Raw genomic sequence first — 21,630 nt, forward strand, 5'->3', positions numbered from 1 at the left:
TGATGGTAGACCAAACTTTGTAAACTCTTGCAAAGAATTTAGCAACTTGCAGGTTGACTGGACACTTACAGGTTCTCAACTGCAGGTTCTCATCTGAGAGAAGCTTTTCAAGCCATGTTTTTTCAGAACCACCTGGAATTTAATCCAACAATGGGAAGATGAATTTAGAGTGGGCCTCATTATAAAATGGGCCTCAAAATGGAATTCATTCTAGCAATTCTGCTTCTAGTGTCAAGTACAGGCACTGTAAACCAACCATTTAGAGTAGCACACCTTTGAAAAGGTTTCCTGAAACTCTCAAAAAAGTAATTATAAATAAGTTTTATGTAAGTCACATTGACTAAAATGGGACTTACATCTGTGTATTTCTGGTTAGGAATTCTCCCATAATGTAGTATATTGAATTTTCATAAGCTAATGAAATTTATATAATCTCTTAATCTGGTGGGAAACCATCTAAAAGCAGATAGGTGTGACAGGAAATAAGTAGTTTATTAATGTGTGAATTATCTTTGACTCATAGGATTTATGTTTGTACAGGTGTGTTAGAATACTTCACTATGCATAAAGCTGTTTGAAAGGGCAGTGCCCAGCCAAAACATTTAACTCATTGCAGTTTCTAAAGAGCTCCTACCATTTGAATTCACAGAAAATCCCATAAATGACTGTTTGTATACTGTTTGTCTCATCTTAAATCCAGTTCCCTTCCAGCTAAACTTTTATTTAGTTATTTATATAGAAAATGTATATGCAACTGTTCCAGAGATCTGTAAGTGGTGGATTTACAACCCAATTCTCAGTCCACCACTGAGGGTTTTCGAGCAATGTGGAAGGCAGAAACCTGGAAGTAGGGGTGGGTAGTGTGGTGACCTGAAAGTAGGGGTGGGTAGTGTGGTGGCCAAGTTTGCAGATGATACCAAATTATGTAGGGTGGTAAGGAACCTACCCCAGGGATTTCTACCGAAGAGCTCCAAGCGGACCTTGAATAAATTAGGTAGGAGTGGGCTAAGAAATTAAGCCAGCAATGCAGGTTCAATGGCTAGCTAAAATGTAAAGTGATGCACATAGGGGACAAAAAATCCAAGCTTCACACTGCTTACAGGGTCAGGTGCTATCAGTGCACTGAGACCAGGAAGAGAGAGTTTGGCGTCTTAGTGTGATAGTTCCAAAGCAGGAATGTCAACTCAAAAAGCTGCATGGCAGCTGTGAAAAAGGCAAACTCTATGCTGGGGATAATTAGGAAAGGAGTTGATAATAAAACTGCAAGGTTATTGTCATGCCCATACCTTATATAAAAGCAGTGGTGCTGACCGCACTTGGAGTACTGTGTTCAGTTCAGCTGTTGGCCACATCTCAAAAAAGGATATCGAGAAAGAGATAGAAAAAAAAGTGCAGAGAAGGGCTAGCGAGGATGATTGAAAGGATTGGGAGCACCTTCCTTGAGTGAAGGAGAGGCTGCAGAAGCGTTTGGGACTCTTTAGTTTGGAGAAGGAGAACTGGCTGAGGGGGGATATGATTGAAGTCTATAAAATTATGCATGGGAATTAGAAAATGTTGACAAGAGAGAAATTTTTCTCTCTTTCTGCATATCAATACTAGAACCAGGGGGCATCCATTGAAAATGCTGGGGGGAAGAATTAGGACTAATAAAAGGAAACACTTCTTCACGCAACGTGTGATTGGTGTTTGGAATATGCTGCCATAGGAGGTGGTGATGGCCACTAACCGGGATAGCTTTAAAAAGGGCTTGGACAGATTTATGGAGGAGAAGTGAATCTATGGCTACCAATCTTGATCCTCCTTGATCTCAGATTGCAAATGCCTTAACAGATCAGGTGCTCAGGAGCAGCAGCAGCAGCAGAAGGCCATTGCTTTCACATCCTGCATGTGAGCTCCCAAAGGCACCTGGTGGGCCACTGCGAGTAGCAGAATGCTGGACTAGATGGACTCTGGTCTGATCCAGCAGGCTAGTTCTTACGTTCTTATGTTCTTAACCCCCCCCCACACACACACACACACACACACTGCTGCCAGAAAGCCCTCTGTAGGGCTTAATAAATTTATGCCATCCAAAAGAGTCCAATCCCTGGGCCACCGCACAACTGTCCACAAACCCAGGATGGAAGCTAACACTTGCTCCACTCCTTGTAATGCTTCAGCCCGCGCCCCCCACACCTGTGTCTGATTGGACACTCTGTAGCAGTATGAACTTTTGGGTTTCCCCACCATGGAGCTAAGTAGTGGCCTGCTTCTGGCACCTTTGCCCTCTCTGTCAGCAGGGTTGCCTCTTGGGCTGGTGGAGGGGGCAAACATGTTGGTGCAGCCTCACAATGCCTCCACAATGTGATCTGCCTCCCCCATAGGATTGGACCATTAATCATTGGTATGGTCTAAACTTGCAGCAGAATGTGGTAATAGAATTTTGAAATGGTGAAGCAGACTGTACCACTTCAGTCTGCAGGTGGGAGATAACCATTTTAAACACTCTCCCTTTTATAAAGTTTCCTGCACATGAAGTAAAGTATCATGTCTTCCCATTCCCTACCCATCCCCTATTGTGCTAGTTTGCCACTTTCAAGGAGTAGGCAATAGTGGAGAGCACTTAAATTCATAACTCATGACTTGGGTCCTGGAGTTCTGAAGCCTTGGCTCTGCTTGCTCAGTCCTGCCTTACTCAGCTGCACGTGTGAAACAGACATTTGTGAATTCACTGAACAAATATGTAAAATACCGTGTTGTGAAATAGCTAGGATTTATGTTCACATGGTACACCGGGCATGAAAAATTAGCCTAATAGCCCGTTGTCTTAATGTTTCAAATTAAGTTTAATATATTCTTTCCTGCACCTCCAGCTTTAAGATCATCTGGAGCAGTGTTTCCCAACCTTTTCAACATCACGGTACCCTTGACCTCACGCTTCATATCTCACGGTACCCCTGCCATCCCCCCCGTCCCCTCCCAGTGCCCCTGCTTAACACCACCCCCCACCTTCCTGTCCCAGCGTGAAGGGAAGCACTGGGGGAGGGGGGTGCGGTAATTGGCTGCTGTCCTTGCAGCAGGCCCTGCCTCCTGGGCCAGCTCTATGTCCTTACTGGTGCCAGCGGGATACACCACAAAAGTGAGGGGGGCTGGTAGAGTTCCCGCGGTACCCCTGGGACATACTCACAGCACCCCAGGGTACCACGGATCTGGAGAAATGCTTTTAAGTTTCACTGCTATCAAAGATGACATTATCGTGAACAATCATGCATGTGGCATTGTACCATCAACCACTTCTTGCCCACTCTGAGCTGGCTGAAACACAGCTTTCATGATAGATGATAACATCATCTATAAGCTGTGTTTCAGTCAGCTCAGAGTGGGCAAGAGGTGGTTGATGGTATTGCTGATGAAATCCTATACCATATCTAACCTATCAAATACTAGTTGAAGGAGAGGCTGTCTCATCACTGTTCTCATTTGCGTTCAGTAATTTCTATTATATCATGCCATTGTATGAGCTATAGTTGATACAGTCAGCACAACTGGTGTAAATATACATGCAACAGTGCTGATTAGCATTTCCTCATCAGAACTGGGATCGAAATCCAGTACCAGCTCAGTTGCATACTGGTGTGGTCACCTGTGCTCACTTTGGTCCCTTCTGCACATGCAGAATAATGCACTTTCAATCCACTTTCACAATTGTTTGAAAGTGTATTTTGCTATTCCGCATAGTAAAATCGAGCTGCAAAATACATTGAAAGTGAATTGAAAGTGCATTATTCTGCATGTGCGGAAGGGGCCTTAGTGACTCAAACAATTGGGCTATATTTTATATTAGAAAAACTGTGGGCAAAGAGTGCCTCAACCAACTTTAAGGGAGAGGCAGTCCAGAAAGATGCATTATTATGACATGGACATGCTGCCCTTCCAGATGATCACGGTTTCAAATAACTGTGAGCACAATCCATTGCAGAGGCAAACATATTTGTGACCAATGAATTGTGATCTGTTTAAGAGTGCTTGAATCCTATGTTGGAGTATGACTGATGTATAAAGCTGCTCTATGACTGTGAACCACAGAAATCTCTGATTCGCATCTTAAACTTACTAACCTGAGGCAATCTACTACTTTTCAGTCTCAACATTCCCCTTCTGTGTATTCTGGGATATTATATTGGTGCAGCTTGCAAGAGTGCTTCAAGGATTCATAACATATGTGATACTCCCTGAACATGAAAAGCAGTAGCTTGTGCAGAAACAAAGTATTATTGCTTTATTATTAGCCATATCTGGAGAAATACTTGAAGCACGCTTTGGGTATAATCAGTGGATTTTAAAAGGGGTTCCCTCCCCCCCTTTGAACCACAGTCTTCACACACCTCAATGCATAATCACTACTTTTGAAATGACCCTTTCAAAAGTGATTTTCCTGTGTAGCGTGAGGGACTACTAGTCAGGAACTACAAGTTCAAAGTAACGTTGGTTGCATGCCATTGAGAATGCAGTTCTTACTGGCCCACCCTAATTGTCTCTGTTTATTGTTTGTATATTTTATTGTTTTGTTTTTATTGTTTTGTGGAAAGGGGAAGGGAAGGTGATTGCAAGCCGCTTTGAGACTCCTTAAAAGTAGAGAAAAGCCAGGTATAAAAACCAGCTCTTCTTCTTCTGCTAAATATTTATACATATATTTTAAATGCTGTTTGTATGTTTTAAATGTTTTAATGCCTTGATGTTCATTTCCTTGGAGTCCCTATTTGTGTGGAAAGGTGGCGTATAAATGTTTAAAATTATTAAATAATAATAAGGTTTGGACATTGTTTATTTCTAGAAATTCTTGTTTATTATTTTAATCACACTTTAAAAGCATGCACCTCAATACTCTTAAGTGTGGCAAACTCTGTTCAGGGGATTCTTATATGATATTCAGAGGGGGATGCATTTCAACTTCAAGTTGCTAGTTTTACCTCCCCCTAATTAGTGCAATTATTTGTGTGGCAATTGGATACAGTTTTAAGGACTGTTTGCCTTTATATCAGGTACTTTAAATGAGCAATTCCTTATTAAAACCTTTCTGTAAATTAACTTGTAATAAATATAGAACTGCAACAAGCTGCTTTGACTATTGAAATTGACCAGATAAAATTAATTAAAGTGCATGGCAGTCTGTAACGAAAATCAGTTTAGAAAAAAAAATGTGGGTTTTTCGACCAGCTTTGCCCTATAATGCATTTCCCCTCCTTCTTTCCCCTAGATGTGACCTACATTAAACTACATAATTATTTCTATAATTGCTCAGAATTTCTATAATTACTTGAAATAGGTCTGTGAATGTCTAAGAATCTGGAAATAAGGACAATATACAAGGCATTTCACAGCCATTGCAAATAAATCATTTTTGTTTTTATCCAGTGTATCAGTTATCCTAGGGGGGTCCAACTCTGGCACTTCAGATGTTCAATTGGCCATGCCAGCAGGGGCTGATGGGAACTGTAGTCCATGAATATCTGAAGCACCAAAGTTGGGCATCCCTGAGTTACCCACTTTAGCTAGTGCAGATGTTAGTGGATAGTTAACGGTGCAGCCCTTAACAGTTACAGCCTTCTAAGCCTATTGAAGTCAATGGGTTTGGAAGAGTATAAGTTACGGTTGCCAGCTTTGTCTTGGGAAATTCCTGGAGGGTGGAGCCTGGAGACAGTGGGATTTGGGGAGCAGAGGGTCCTTAGGATGGTGTTATGCCTTTGAGGCCACCCTTCAAAGCAGCCATTTTCTCTATGGGAACTGATCATTGCTGTCTGCCGATCAGATGTAATTGCAGGAGATCTCCAGGCCCCACCTGGAGGTTGGCAAACCTAGTGTAACTGTTCAGGATTGCTCTTTCAGAGCCTTGTATTTTTTCCCCCAATGAAACATTTGACATAGGTCTCTTTCTCATATTTAATTAGGCATTTAAATCGGAAGTTTTAAAAGAAAAGCGAAGTGGCACTCAAGCTACTCTTTCAATAAGGCATTTCTGGCTTCTCAAGTTTTATTCAAGACATGCCCCAGGTCAAAGATTGCTTTTATTGTTTGACAGGTTGAAAATCTAATGAAAGCGGCTGTCATAGATACATAGATTATCTTTGCACTAACAACCCATCAGGTGATCTGCTTATTTTCTCCTTGACTGGATATTCCTGTACAAAATACCAGTGCGCACTCATACAAGGAGTATTTTTGCAGCCTTTGCCTTTGTGGTATGCTAGATTCCCTTATAAGTAATTCTTTCATGCGAGTTTTGTGTATTACTAAGGTGTAGTTATAACATGAGTTTGACGTGCTGCATTCTTCCTGCTTATTAAAGTGTGAATGGGATTTCCCATCCTTTACATCCAGTCATTCATCGTGCCAAATAAACTAGTTCCATCACCAGCCAGGGTGTTTTACTGATATTGACATACATGAAACATGCTGTACATGCCCATTTGCCAACGGGGGAAATTTTTTTGTTTTGTCAATTCATAAGTTGTTGAACTGGCAGATTCTGATTGTGTTGCTTTAAATAAAAGGAAGTGATGATGCCTTTAGGTTTATAAATGTAATAATGCTGATGAATTAGCGGAATCATGCATTTTTCAGGTGAGCAACACTTCCTGTTTTTAGATGTTCGGCCTCTGACTACAGCAATTTTCTTTGAGATTTTCCCATTTGTTCAGATTTCTTTTTGCCATAATAGGAAAATAATTAAAATCATCCGTCTATCTCCCTTTCCAAATTTCACTATTTTTATTCTACTTAACCCATTATTACATTCAACAGTGTTTCAATGTGTCCAGCTACAATATTTTCCCATCATTTAGATCCCAGCCTGATATAATCAGCTGCTTGGGAGTCCCATAAATACATGACTGAACAAAGAAATAATCACATATGTAAGAGGGAATCCTAGTCAGATGGGAATAGTATATGTCTGAGTATCAGAAGCTTGGGACAAACAGCAAGCAAAACCATCTCCTTGATACATTTTTTAACTATTCAGAAGCATCTTATTTGCCATTGTTGATAACAAACCACTGGGCTAGATAGACTACAGTTTGCTCCTTTTATAAATTAAGCAGTTAAACTATAAATGCTGGTACAGCACATCTCTGTGGTTTTTGTTTCTGTTTCTCAGCTGGGAATAAGAAAACTTGAGCGTCTGAGGAAAAGGAATGTCTGGGAATAAAGAGCAGTGATCTTTCAGTGTCATATCGACTGACAGATTTTTGAAGAGGAAAGCAGCCCACAATATTTGTTTCAAGGCTCCTTTTTCATTCATTATTTAATTCAAGGCTCCTATTTAATTCATTACTTGAGCCTGATGTTGTTGGAATTGGGACGTAAACATGTATTTTGTTCAGCTAGCATGGTGGAGGAGTTAGGGGTGATGGACGAGTATCTGGGAAATCAGATTCAAATCTCCACCATACCATCAAAATTGCTGCATGCTCTAGAGCCAATCTAATCTATATCACAATGTTCTTGTGAAGATAAAATAAGGACAGGAGAGTCATTTACATCGACCTAAACTCCCTGAGGAGAAAAATGTACTAGACAGATAGATAAAACAGTTTCAAACTTAATCATATAGAAATGTAATCTGTATTTAAGGGCATTATCTATTCAGCTTTGCTTTTACATATTTTGCCTTTTTTTTCCTGTGACTTCTTGGCATTTTATTGTAACATTTCAAATTTGGATCTGGAATTAGTAATAAATGCAACGGTCACTGCTAGAATAGCAGTACTGTATCAAATCCAGAAGGTCAAGCCACTAACTGTAGCAAAATTAGATTTAAGATATAGTCACCACCTTCCAAGTCTGTTTTATCCATCTACTAGGTTCAAGATTATGGCACTTTTCAGTTTAGAAAAGCAGCAACTAAGCGGTGGGGGATGGGGAGGGACACATCAGAAGTTATAAAATTGTGCATGGAGTAGAAAATGTGGATAGAAAGAACTTTTTCCCTTTCCCAAAATGCTAGAACTTGAGAGCATCCAGTGAAGTTGATGGGCAGTAGGACAAAATTAAAGAGTAATTCACTGCTAGAGGTTGCAGGCATATATGGCTTTAAAAGGGGATTACACAGTGGGTACTAGTCAAGGTTATTAGAGGCAATGAGCCTCTGAATACCTGTGCCAAGAGGCAATGTCAAGGGAAGGCCCTGGCTTGTATGCTCTTTTGTTCGCCCTCCAGGGTAATGAGTTGGACCACTGTGTGAGACAGGATGCTGGACTAGATAGACCTTTGGTCTTATCCAGCAGGGCTGTCTTATGTTGATTTTTTAAAAAAACTCCTTCAACGATAAATTACATGATAGTTGGCTGGCCTAAAGGTCATAATAATAAACTACTACTACTACTACTACTACTACTACTACTACTACTACTACTACTACTACTACTACTACTACTACTACATGATAGGATCCTCATTGCCTTTTTACAATATGTATACCTTGGATAAAGTACATCTTTATCCAAGCGGCTGGAGAGTTCCCATTATTACAACTGATTTCCAGTTGACAGAGATCAGTCCATATGGAAAAAATAGCCATTATACTCCATTGAAGTCCCTCTCCTTCCCCCAAACTCCCCCCTCTTCAGGCACCAACATTTCCCAATCTGAACCTGGCAACTCTACCTGCTTTACTTTCCATACCCAGCAATCTTCAGCACCTCTACAAAAGCTGCTGCTGCTGACCCTCCTAAACAACATGCAATAGAGTATGGTAAGAAGGGGCTGTAGGAAGAATGTAGAATGGAGAAAATCACCTCATTTTGGTCTTGCACCTAAAGCAATCTTAGGCTTGCTCCACTTGTTTTGCCCAGTACTATCTCTTCCTGCAGCTCTACTTATTTTATGGCCCATATTTCACGAGGGTCTATACTTATTTTATGGCACATCTTTCATAATGGTCTTGTGACACAGTTTTTTGGTTTGTGCAAGGAGATGGAAAGCAGGGTAGGCCCGCTTTTGTGAACTTCTGTTTGCAGCAGTTAGTATCCAGCCTACTTGCATTGAAAGGACCGTTTTTCAATTTACACTTGTATGCTCGTGTGCCAATTCTATCAAAACTATTTTCCAGCTGCCTAATGTCAAAAGGAATGTGTGGGTTAGGGGGTTAATAGATTTTATTGTATTGAGTTTTATATCTTAGAATTGTAAGTTGCTTTGAGCCACAAGAGTAAGGTAGGTTCTAAATATTTTAATAAGTACAATAAACTGTAGCAATCACCTCTTAATTTAACATATACTTGAACCGTTCTCAGAAACAGAAGGTTAGGCCACCTCCTCTATTTCCCGCATGTCTGGGTTTAAGGAGCCTCATAAGAGTCTGATATGGTTCTTCCCCATAAAAAGACAATAATTACTTTTTGATCATTATTTAAATCCACCACAACTTTCTATGTTTTATCTATTTTAGAGCTCATGAAATGGAGAGGGAAACATGTTACTCTTTTGTGAGGGCTACATGCCATCAAAGACAGAAGTAAAACTCTGGTCTCATAATTCCCGTCCCTGCTGTGATCACTAGACAGCATTCCTTTCCTTGTCAAGACTGATCACAAGCATATTTGAAATAAAAACTTGGTTTGTTCTTCCAAGCCCCTAACTTTGAAACTAGCCTCAAAGGCTATGCTGGCAATCCACAGTCAATGTCATTAACCTCTGGAATATGAAAATAAATCGTATGATACTGCTTATGGCTGCTTTGCTGCAGTTTGTCCAAATGATAAAACGGCCCCACAAATTTCTTCGTTTTGTTTTGAAGAAGAATTGTTTAAACACAGGTCATTGCTAAAGGTATGATGTAGAATCCAGAAATCCAGGGCTACTGCTGCCATCTCCAGTGCTGAATTGCAAAAGACCTGAGTAGCCAATGAAATATGAGTAACATGAAAAATGTAAATATTTATTTTATTGTTGTTCTTTCTAGTAGTTGGGTGGATGCCTGGAAAAGATTAACAAATGGGTCATGGCTTCCTTTCAAGAATGTTTTGTGAGGTCTTGCAGTGCAATCTGCATCAGATAAGGTTTATCCTAAGGGATTACTAAGATATTTTACACACATGAGAAAGCTATTAACATACCCTTGACACAGCAAAGTATTAAACAATCAGGAGGTTTAGGGAGACCAAAAGCTTGGTTTAACGTTAATTTAAGCTACAGTTAACCACAAGAAGACCTTAGTTAATATTTTGAACTGTGAAACAAGGCTATCTTGCTTCATATTTAACAAACGTTTACTTTACAAAAATCTGCAATTGAGTAAATTAATATCTGATTCAGTCTCTAATCTCAGTATATGCTATTGATCTATTTTGATGACATTCTTATCAGCTCAGTCATTACTCAGATATTGCCTTCAGAAAGTTAAAGTAGGAGTAAAATGACTGTAAAATATATACTCACGAATGAAATTACAGAATAACATAGATACTGAGATGGTTGGTGTATAAAATAATAAAAGACTGCAATGATTTATATAACCCTGCCATAAAAATGAAAACAAAGTTACTAAGGTATATCAGGTTGGATTTTAAAAACCCTGAGAATAAAGTTACTCAAGCAACAGGGCTTTGCTGCAATTATTACATTTATACTGCAGGCCCTCTCAGAACCCGTGTGAGATGTAGCATAGGGGGTTGCATTCAGAAATGTCAGAAATTGCTTAGACAAAAATGTACAACCTGTTGCAAAGCAGGTTTGAGTCCAACTAGGTAGGTAGGTAGGTAGGTAGGTAGGTAGGTAGGTAGGTAGGTAGGTAGGTAGGTAGGTGCTCAGTTAATTTAAACATTAAAGGCAAGAGGAATCAACTCATATAGGCCGTTTCCGCACGGCCTCCCTGTCGCCTCCACCCCGGCAAGAATTCCGCCGGCGTGGAGGCGAAGGCCGTTCGCATGCACGCATGCGGGCGGCCTCAGCAGAGGACGGCAGGCGGCAGGCGGCTCCGCACGGAGCCGCCTCTTCCCCCTTCCCCGTCCCACTCACCGTGTCCCCGTCGTCGGCCTGCTGGCCGTCGCAGCCCCGCCCACGCTGCCCTCCGACCTCCAGGGGTCGGAGGACAGCGTGGGCGGGGCTGCGACGGCCAGCAGGCCGACGACGGGGACACGGTGAGTGGGACGGGGAGGGGAAACAGCGTGTTCCCGGCGGTGCTGTTCGCACCGCGCCGCCGGGAACACGCTTTCCCCTCAAAAACAACCCTTTAAAGGGTTGTTTTTTAGGGCGGCCTGACACCGCCCTGGGGGAGGGGGAGCGCAGTCAGGTCGGCGCTGCTGCGTTGCAGCAGCGCCGCCTGTGCGAACGGCGGCCTGGGGGCGGCGTTTTTACCACCCCCAGGCCGTCATTTTTGGCCCATGCGGAAAGGGCCCTAGTTCTTGAACTATGCTTATTTTAGTAAGGAAGGAGATCTGCATCAGAATAAAGGGTGCATTCTTCAGTAACCATCCACCTAAAGTCCAAAGACCAGAGTGCTTAAAGAAGGGTCTCAGGAAATTGTTTTAAATAATATGCAGGTTCATAATGGGATAAATATCCTTTCATTTCAGGCAGTTTAGAACTATTTAGCAGATACCAGGGATAGTTTATTCAGAAGTGACCTCACAAATGGCTCCTCCAGGATCATTCTGTTTCTCAAGGAAGCATTCGTGCACATCTTGACCCAACCTTTCCACAGGCCTGTTTGCAGGAAACAAAAACTGCAACTCAGAGCCGTAGCAAGGGGGAATTGCGCCTGGGGCACATGTGTGCCCTGTGCCCCACCCTGTCACCTAGGTGCTACGCCACTGCAGCAACTCATCCAAGAACCATTGCAAATTCCTATCCATGCCATATTTATTTAGTGATATCCTGATTTATAACTGGTAAAGCAGCAAATTAGTGCAATTTTCAAAAAGTACGATTAATGTTGCCATCAATTTTTGTCTAAAACAAAATTTCAAGGAAAATACGGAGGTTTTCTGGGGCAAAAACAGATAAATTATGAGGGGAGCAAAAGGGTTTTCTAAGAATAGTTACATTTTGGGAAAACTTTTGTGGACACCCCTATTAATGAGTTTAGATGGGTCTTCCATTGGTTGTCAGATAGGGTGGCACCATGTATTTTGGATTCCTGCAGTAGCTGTAGCATCATTTACAATTAGTTCTGTTCTTTGTTTTTGCAAGATAGGGCAGGAATGAATATTCTGTTCTCCCCCACCTTAAGAAAGCTCCCCCACCAGTGAAAATTGGTTGTGTGTAAAAATAGTTTCTGTCTTCTTGTGTTTTGAAGTATTGCTGGCTTTTTAGAATGTGCTCACTTCCAAGAATTTCTGCTTAAGATCACCAAACACCACAAGCCCTTCTGTGTAAAATCTTTTCATCATGAAATGCACATTACAAAGTACCCTGTTTGAACAGAAGTCACATTTCATTAGCTGTGTCATTATGGTGAATGACAAGAGTAATGTTAACTTTGGTCTGAAAGCATTTGAAATTCAGGTTTAGAAGTATGCTTCCAGAATAATATTGCTGAATAACCGTTTTGCTTCAGAATGGTCTTGAAGTTTTGCAGATATATTTCATGTACATTTTTTTTGGTTTTTAAAAGAACTCTTACGTTTAGTTACTGAAGCCTCCGAAATAGAACTCCCACAATTCTATATCAACCAGTTTAAACAGATTACCATAACATAGAATGTTATCAACATTTGGTTGCTGAAGACAATATATATTGTGAATCTTTCTAAATGGATGTCGTCTCAAAATGTTACAGTATTTAGATTTCCAAAGAAGTCTTCCACACTCTTTATACAGTTATGCAATTTTTTTTAACAGCCTATTGGTGCTTTGAACCCGAAGAGAGCAGTCTTTTATGCAGAGCGTTATGAGACGTGGGAAGATGATCAGACTCCGCCTTATCATTATAACACTCATTATTCAACGTCTATTTGTACATTATCCTGGCTTGTTCGTATTGTAAGTATTTTTGCCTTGTTCTCATTTTTTTAAGAAATGCAAGAGTATATTATATGAAATTGCTAAGCAAAATGCAAAAGTATACAAAATAACAAAAACAGTGAATATTCATAACAGCTGTGAGTAGTAAATCGAGAATTGAAGCCTCAAATTGTCCTGGAGTGTGTTATAGTCTCTCTGAAGGAGCAAGTTCATAGCTTTAGGGTAAAGCTGCTGTGATGGATGGTTTCAGGTTCTGTCCTCCAGAAACCTCAGCCAATCACTTTCAAATATTGGAGCGGTATGTGTGAGGTGAACTGTTTTACTCCTTGTCAACTGACAAGAGTTGACAATTTTTGGATTTTGATGGGAGAAGAGTTAGCAGGTCTGCTGGTTAGGCAAGTCTTTAGGTGTTTTGAAGGTAGGAAGGGTTTGGATACTGTTCCGGTCAAAACAGTTAAAGGTCTCTCTGTTTCATGTTATAAGTCTGATTCATTCAAACAAGAGACCTGCTTTGTAACTCTTACACGTTCTTAGGCCCCCAACTCTTTGTTACTATAATACTGAGAGGAATGGAAAAAAGGAAAACAGAGAAACATCCAAGCCATTCATACCACTGAAGTAAACCTGTTCCTGAGTTGTTTTCCTCAAGCCTACTGTGTGTTTCCTTCAAGCCCATAATCCCCTCATAATAGCTCAGATGAATACCATCTGAGTCAAGACATTGAGGACTAGGAGAATAAGCACCCCCTAAATCCTCAATTATAAAAAAAATAAAAGTTATAAAAATTATTTAAAAATTATAAAAAATTATATAAAATATAAATATAAAAATATAAAAAATTAAAATATAAAAAATTATAAAAAAATTATAAAAAAAATAAAAGTTTACTAAAAATAAGTTTGTAGGGTGTGAAATGTAAGTCCTTCGTTTCTAGGTCTAGAGACAAGGTGTTTTCACATTATGATCCGGGACTGCAGATGGAGGCTCAACTGTCCTCCATGGCATGCAGCACCTTTTAAACTTCACGTACACGCTACAGGGGTCAATGCTATCAGTCACAGACTAGGAAAGGGATTTGGGCATCTTAGTTGATAGTTCCATGGAAATGTCAGCTCAATGCATGGCAGCTGTGAAAAAGGCAAACTCTATGGTGGGGATAATTAGGAAAGGAATTGATAATAAAACTGCAAAGATTGTCATGCCCTTATACAAAGCAATGGTGCGACCGCACTTGGAGTACTGTGTTCAGTTCTGGTCGCCACGTCTCAAAAAGGATATCAAAGAGATTTTAAAAAGTGTAGAGAAGGGCAACAAAGATGATTGAGGGATTGGAGGACCTTCCTTATGAGGAGAGGATGCAACGTTTGGGACTCTTTAGTTTGGAAAGGAGATGTCTGAGGAGGGATATGACTGAAGTCTATAAAATTATGCATGGGGTAGAAAATGTCGACAGAGAGAAATTTTTCTCTCTTTCTCATAATACTAAAACCAGGGGGCATACATTGAAAATGCTTGGGGGAAGAATTAGGACTAATAAAAGGAAAAATTTCTTCACGCAATGCGTGATTGGTGTTTAGAATATGCTGCCACAGGAGGTGGTGATGGCCACTAACCTGAATAGCTTTAAAAGGGCTTAGACAGATTTATGGAGGAGAAGTTGATCTCTGACTACCAATCTTGATCCTCCTTGATCTGAGATTGCAAATGCCTTAGCAGACCAGGTGCTTGGGAGAAGGCCATTGCTTTCACATTCTGCATTTGAGCTCCAAAGGCATCTGATGGGCCACTGAGAGTAGCAGAGTGCTGGACTAGATGGACTGTGGTCTGATCCAGCAGGCTAGTTCTTATGTTCTTATCTTATCTGGTTTAATCAACTATTTCTGTTCCTCAGAGAGCTTATAACCATGGTGATCCATGCTTGGACCACATTGTTACCAACAGACCCATGGTGGGTTGGGAGAACCCTGTTGTAAGACAAAAGTATCTCTACCCAGCCTGCCAATCTTGTGGGTGCTTAGTAGTTCAGAGCCACGATGGGGTGGACATCCTGTGTATCAGCTAGTGTTCCCACAAAGACACAAAAACTTGTCTGGACTTGCCCTTACCCAATATCTAGCCTTGCATAGTTACCTGCCGCAAAGCCCTGCTTTGGGAACCTCACTTTATACCTCCGGCCCTGGACTATTTGCCCTGCTAAAGACAAAGAATTTGATAATATGATCGTCCCAATTGTTCCTGCCAGTACTATGCTAATATCTTTCTCCAACTAATTTCTCTCTAAAGACCACCTTATTTATATTCTCATTGTTTTGCAGCTGTAATTGAGTCACTCCCTGGCTTAGTCCATTAATTTTCAAGTACTTCATCCATTTTCAAGTAGTTCTGGTGGGTTTTCCGGGCTGTACTTCACCCATCAACTTGAGCATTAGCATTCAAGTTAATCATTCCTCTCTTGTCTTTCCCCAGAAAGTCAAGACTCTCTTTTGTCTTGGGAGATTAAGGTCATTCTTCACAACTCTGAGGGTCCCTTTTCCTCTATTAGAAGCCCCCTCTCCCAGAGCCAGTCTTCAATATCGCTGAGCGCCTCTCTGTTGGCTGTTTCTTTTTCTACCAGAGCTAGCACAGGTTGCTCAGCTCTGTTCCTCTGAACATTTCTCTCCAATATCAGGCAACTATATCCCAAATTCCTCCATCTATTCCAGACCTATCCACTCAACAGTTTTTATATCCTAGGACCGTGTGTGTACTCTGCTACTTTGATGATTGCGTGCTTACACGTTTATTATTATTCCTTTAAAAAATTGTTAAACTTTATTCACTCTTCTGTGGATTGTTTGCTTAAGCAGTTCTCCATAAAAGTTGGCAACAAAGGTTCCGAGCTTGCCTGACCCCTTCCTAAGCTAAAGGTTTGTCCTTGCTAATTCCACAACTCTAAAAGGGACAGATCGCCACTATCTCATGTGACAACATCCAGGTTAAATTATTTTAATGTGGTTCCTGTGGCTTTTGAAAACTGTCTGGAACTTTCAGTTGGTTCTAAATGAGGCAGCCAAGTTATCACTTGAGGCTAAATACAGGGATCACATCACCCCACACTGAAAGATCTAATTGGCTGCACATTTATTTCCAGGGATAAATTAAGGTGCTGGTTCTTACCTGTATGGCTGTAAATGTCTTGAGGCTAGGATTCCTGATAGAAATTCCTGTACTGTCCAGTCTGGCCAGTTAAGATCCCTGCTCTCCAAGGCCAAGTTTCCAGTCCCTGCTCTCTGTTCCCACACCTGCAAGTGGACAGCGGTACAGGAGACAGGGTTTTCAATGGTTGCACCTCACTTTTGAAACATTCTTCCCTTTGGGACCTATTTGGCACCTACCTTATTATCTTTTAGGAGTCGTATGGCGTAGTGGTTAAGTGCTTGCACTGCCACTCACATGTTCAGGAGTTCGAGCCCCCTGTGGGTCAGATATCCTGGCAGCTGGCCCATGGTCAACTCAGCCATCCATCCATTTCTTGGTCGGTAAATGAGTACCTAGCTCATAGCTAGGGGGTAAAGAATAGCCGGGGAAAGCAATGGCAAACTATCCCACAAAAATGGCTTGCCTATGAAATCACTGCTTGCAGTGGTACCCCAGGGTCGGACACGACTGAAGGGGAAACTTTACCTTTACCTTTTATTATCTTTTAGCATCTAACTGAGAAAATCTCATTTTTAAAGCTGCTTATGTAGTCTGATTCTAGCCTGATGACTGAATATCATTTTAACCTGCTGAATGTTATTCTATTTTGTTTTTGTTTTTGCTTGGTTTGTTTTTATGGCTTATTTTATTATGGCTGTTTTTATTCTCTTTGTTGTTTTTTATGGCTAGGCTAGGCAGGCATCTAAGTCATCACCTAGATTGACTAATAACTATTAAAACTTTGCACTTTGTTCTTAAATCTCTGCAATTCTGCCATCTGTTTCAGCAAAACCAAAATGGAGTCTTGTGACATCTACAAGTTATTTTCCATGCAGCAAAATGCTATCTTGGGGGTATATTTGGAGAGGTGGTCCAATAGGTATGAAGGCCCTAGACTGCTCAGGCCTTTAAAGGTTGAAACCAAAACCTGGTAGCCCATGCAACTTATTGATCACTGGACATATATGCTCCCACTACAGGGCCCCAGTGAGGACCTATTCAGTTGCATTCTTCACCAGTTGGATTTTCCAGGTCAGTCTCAGGAGCAGTTCAGCATCGAGCAAGTTACAATAGTCTAACCTGGAGGTGACTGTTGCATGGGCCACTGTAGCTAGGTCAGGGTGTGACAAGTAGGGGGCCAGTGACCTGGCCTGGCAAAGACAGTAGAATGCCAGTTTGGCCCCTTGTGTGACTTGGGCCTCCTTGGAAAAGAAGGCATCAAGTTTCACACCCAAACTCCTGACAGTCAGCAGAGGTGTTAACTGCAACCATCAAGAACTGGGGCTGGCCATCCCCCACCCCCCAAGACTACCCAATCCAGCCACGGTACCTCCATCTTTTCTGGATTTAATTTCAGCTGGCTCTGTTTCAACAATTTCACCACAACCTCCAACTGGAGAAATGAAAGTAGAAATCTACCCAAATATTATCGCAAATACACCCAAAATACCTACAAATGAACTACAGAAAGTAGAATTACATCTTTAAAATTATTTTTTTTAATCACTGTTGGTGTATGTGTATGTTTAAATAATTTTTGAAATAATGTTTTCAAGTAATACAGGGGCTATGAAATCCATATAAAAGAGTGTCGGCACTGCTGTTCAGGATTAAAAATCCAAAAGATAGACACCATAGGTTGATATAATGAGGCACCCTGTAGTGTTCAACCATTAGAGGCTTAATCCTTCACTATGAATTTTCTTGGGTTTTGTGTTTGTCTCAGTCTCTTAAATAGTGTTGTCATGGAATTTAGGATTATGCTTTAACATAATTTACGATAATTACATTTTCCTACTGTTTTTATAATCCCCATTTGCTTCTGATTTTAGAATCACAGCTTGTACCAATAAGTAGCTTCAAAGCAGTCTTCAAATCAAAATAAAGGTGTGCACAGTATTTTTCTTAGAAGATTGCGGTATAAGAACTTTAAAAAACTCATTTACTTTTATTCAGGCTAATAGGATTTTAAGATTTTTTTTTCACTATTGGTATAAAAACCTGATCATTTAGAGCTTAAAATCTGTTATATATGTTTATGCAATTTTCTTTTTAATCAAATGGTGCCTAATTAAAACGTCCAGTCATCATCGCTAACTTTCTGATGGGAATACAGTCTTGAAATCCTGGCTTGTCTAAGCAAAGCCCGGTGTCAGGATCTTCACTTTCCCCCTGGGATATCTCCACCAGATATCCCTGTCTGATTTGCCATACTCAATTGAGGGAAAATCTTCCCCATATTATTAAATCCTTATCACGGGCTAGCAACAGGGTGCAAACCTCCAGTTGACATCTGTGGTACCTCCAGAATTATAGCTTATAACAGAGACCCGTTGTCCTGGAGAAAATAAATGCTTTGGATTGTGGACTCTATGGCATCGTACCCCACTGAGGTCCCTGTCCTCCCTAGGTGCCATCTCTAAATCTCAACATGGATCTTGCAGTCCTACCCCCCCCCATACCCCACTGGTGACCAGGTGGGACCTGGCAACTCTAGCTGGCAACAATAGAAGAAGAAGAAGAAGAAGAAGAAGAAGAAGAAGAAGAAGAAGAAGAAGAAGAAGAAGAAGAAGAAGAAGAAGAAGAAGAAGAAGAAGAAGAAGAAGAGGAGGAGGAGGAGAAGGAGGAGTTTGGATTTATATCCTCCCTTTCTCTCCTGTAGGAGACTCAAAGGGGCTGACAATCTCCTTGCCCTTCCCCTCTCACAACAAACACCCTGTGAGGTAGGTGGGGCTGATGGTATAAGGGCATAGCAGCCTTCTACAAGGGCATAGAAGCTGCACTTAGAAATTCTGGCCACTCTCAGCATGGCAAGCAACCTCGTTCCTTCCTTTTGGAGACTAATGAAAGAAGCTGCCCGGCTTTCACATTCACACTTGCCTTTAAAAAAAAAAAAGAACAACTTCCTGCAGATTTCTGTGCACTTCCCACATGCAAATTCAACCAAACGCATCATCCCATCTCTGATCCATCTCCCAAGGATCCCATCTATGCCCCTTCCTTCTCACCCCACTTAAATGCTCTACCAGGTATTTCTCTCTTTTGGAGCCTGAAGGCCCGAAACCTCAGAATCTAACAGTGTTTCAACTGCTTTAGAATTAACCACTAGGATTGCCAGCTTCTGGGTAAAGTCTGGAGATCTCCCAGATTTACAACTGATCTCCAGACTATGGATACCAGTTCTTCTGGAGAAAATGACTGCTTTGGAGTGTGGACTGTATCACATTATATTCTGCTGAGGTCTCTCCTCTCCCAAATTCCACCTTTTTTCAGACTGTGCTTATAAATCTCCCTGAATTTCCTGGCAATCCCATCTCTGATCAGAATTTATCCAGCCAGCCTTGACAGATACCTTGGAAAAAAAAACCCAGACTGGACATATGTTAATCGTGTCTTCATGAAAATTGCTCCTTGGGGCTACCATGCTACTAACTAAGCTGTTAATAAAGCAACAGAGGCAAAAGAGTAGGACTGCTCTTAAAGGGCCAGGAAACAATTAGGCTGCTATCCCCATAATTAATGTTATTAATCACCTGTTCCCAAAGTGATCAAGAAACACAGAAACTTACTTTTTCTTTTGTTGGTCCAGTCAATTTTTAGAGAGCATATGGAGGGGAAAGATAACAATGTGAGTGCTGTCTCTCAAACCAAACCATTCTTCCATTCAATGAAACTAAAATATTACTTCGCACAATACAGTTACCGTATAGACACAGCACATGTACGTAGAGGATCCTGGTATGACACAATGGAGCCATGCTTTACTCTCTTCCTGTCTGTGTGACAAACCATGAAATGTGCTTTCCATGTACTTACCATGCCTTCCTTTCTTCTTGATGCAAGCTATTTGTGCTTGGAGGACAAATGTATATGTCTGATGGAGAGTGGGGCAGCTCTGCCACAGGAAATTTTCTTTCTAACAACGTAAGGACTAAAGTTTGAGGGAACAGCTTTTAGCTTTTCAGCCACAGAAGTAAGAACAAGCAGCACTGGTTTTGGTGCCACACAAGTACAGTGAGAACACAGACGGGCGTGAACAACACAAGTTCACCTACTGGAGTCTCCAAAAGAGAAAGCACAGCTCTACCAAAAACATGAGAATTAATTTAGGAAATATGAGAAAAATTTAGCATCTTTTTGGGTTTGGGCACATCAATGCCATCATTATATGTAAGGATATTATTTCAGTGTTAATTAGTGGAGAAGAAGGAAGGAGCTAGAAACGATGTTAACACTTCTCGGGGAGGGGGGAGGGATCCAGTAAACAATATGATTTTATTTCAGAGCATTTCCTTTTAAGGTTTTTGCAAAAAAAAGAATGATTATTTATTTAATTTACAATGGCTGAACATTGGTAGGTCAGTTATATATCAATTTTAGGCTTTCATTGAAGAACTTGTCCGGGATATTTTATACAACAGCAGGATCAGGGCATGACTTGGTCATATTTTCCATTTTTCTTGGTTTCCCTTGGGATGCTTCATGCACTAGTTTGCTGCTACCAAATTTCTCTCTCCTTGGTAGCCTTTCTATCCAGAGGGCAGGGCTGAGGGTCCAATTGGTCACATTTTTACAATTTGTGTATTTTTTTTAAAAAAATTACCATACATATCATTGCTTGGTGGTTTAGTTTCAGACTGCCACTTTTATAAATAATTTGCTCAACAACAAAACTTTATTTTTATGTACGTGGGTTCATTCTAATATTAAAACATATTTAGTTACAAGCTTTGTATGGTATAATCCAATTAAAAGTAAACATCAGTGCTTTTAGCTTCAGTGGGAGAGTAAAGTGCATGCTGGATCTTGGCGAAATCATTTTTCTATTAGTAGCTGTTTCTGGATTGGTACTTGTGTGTGTGACTGTGTTAGCTCATAACTATGTATCTGAAAGTAGAATATATTTTGCACACATACAACAAAATCCATGACAAGTAACTATGTAGTATAGTGAATAAAATAGAAATGTTACAAATATTACAAAATATTGTGTAAGGTTACGTGTCAACTATTAATATCTTGATCATGGAATGCTAATGTAAGTTGATATTTTCACATTGTTGGAATCCTTCCATTCAAAATTCAGATGCTTTTGGTCTGTTCATAGTTGCATAGAGAGATTAAGTATAAGCAGTGTGAAGTACTGATTATTACTAATTCTTTCTTTAATTAATTTAAATATTACGCCTAGAAGGCTCCCAGGGCGAATTCCCACTGCCTCCTTAGCACGGTTTCGGGCCACTTACTAACATGGTTTCATCGACGTCCTCCCCATGGCTTCTGTGGCAGCAACCGTTTCTGACGCTCGTTCGCCCTTTTAATCCGCATTTTGGCAGAACCTGGATGCAAGTGGTTCTGGCCCCGTTATCACAGTTTCCGGCTGTTCCGAGGGGAGGAACAAGGTTTGGAACCTGGAGTTGTTCCCCGCCCCAGAGCGTGACGTGCATTTCGCGCAGCCAATCAGATTGATTTGACCCTTGCGCAGTCTACTTCCGGGTTGATGGAACGAT

The 21,630-nt window shown here is 40.9% G+C and overlaps 1 protein-coding gene across 1 annotated transcript in view; it reads left to right on the forward strand.

The window, feature by feature from the left end:
* Positions 1–21,630, forward strand: part of NBEA (neurobeachin) — a 387,749-nt gene that overhangs the window by 290,348 nt on the left and 75,771 nt on the right. The window contains exon 41 of the mRNA XM_048492774.1: positions 12,820–12,960. Within this exon, the coding sequence (XP_048348731.1) occupies positions 12,820–12,960 (141 nt within the window). The remainder of the gene's footprint in view (positions 1–12,819; positions 12,961–21,630) is intronic.

Source organism: Sphaerodactylus townsendi, linkage group LG04 (assembly GCF_021028975.2).
Source record: "Sphaerodactylus townsendi isolate TG3544 linkage group LG04, MPM_Stown_v2.3, whole genome shotgun sequence".
Taxonomy (NCBI): Eukaryota; Metazoa; Chordata; class Lepidosauria; order Squamata; family Sphaerodactylidae; genus Sphaerodactylus; species Sphaerodactylus townsendi.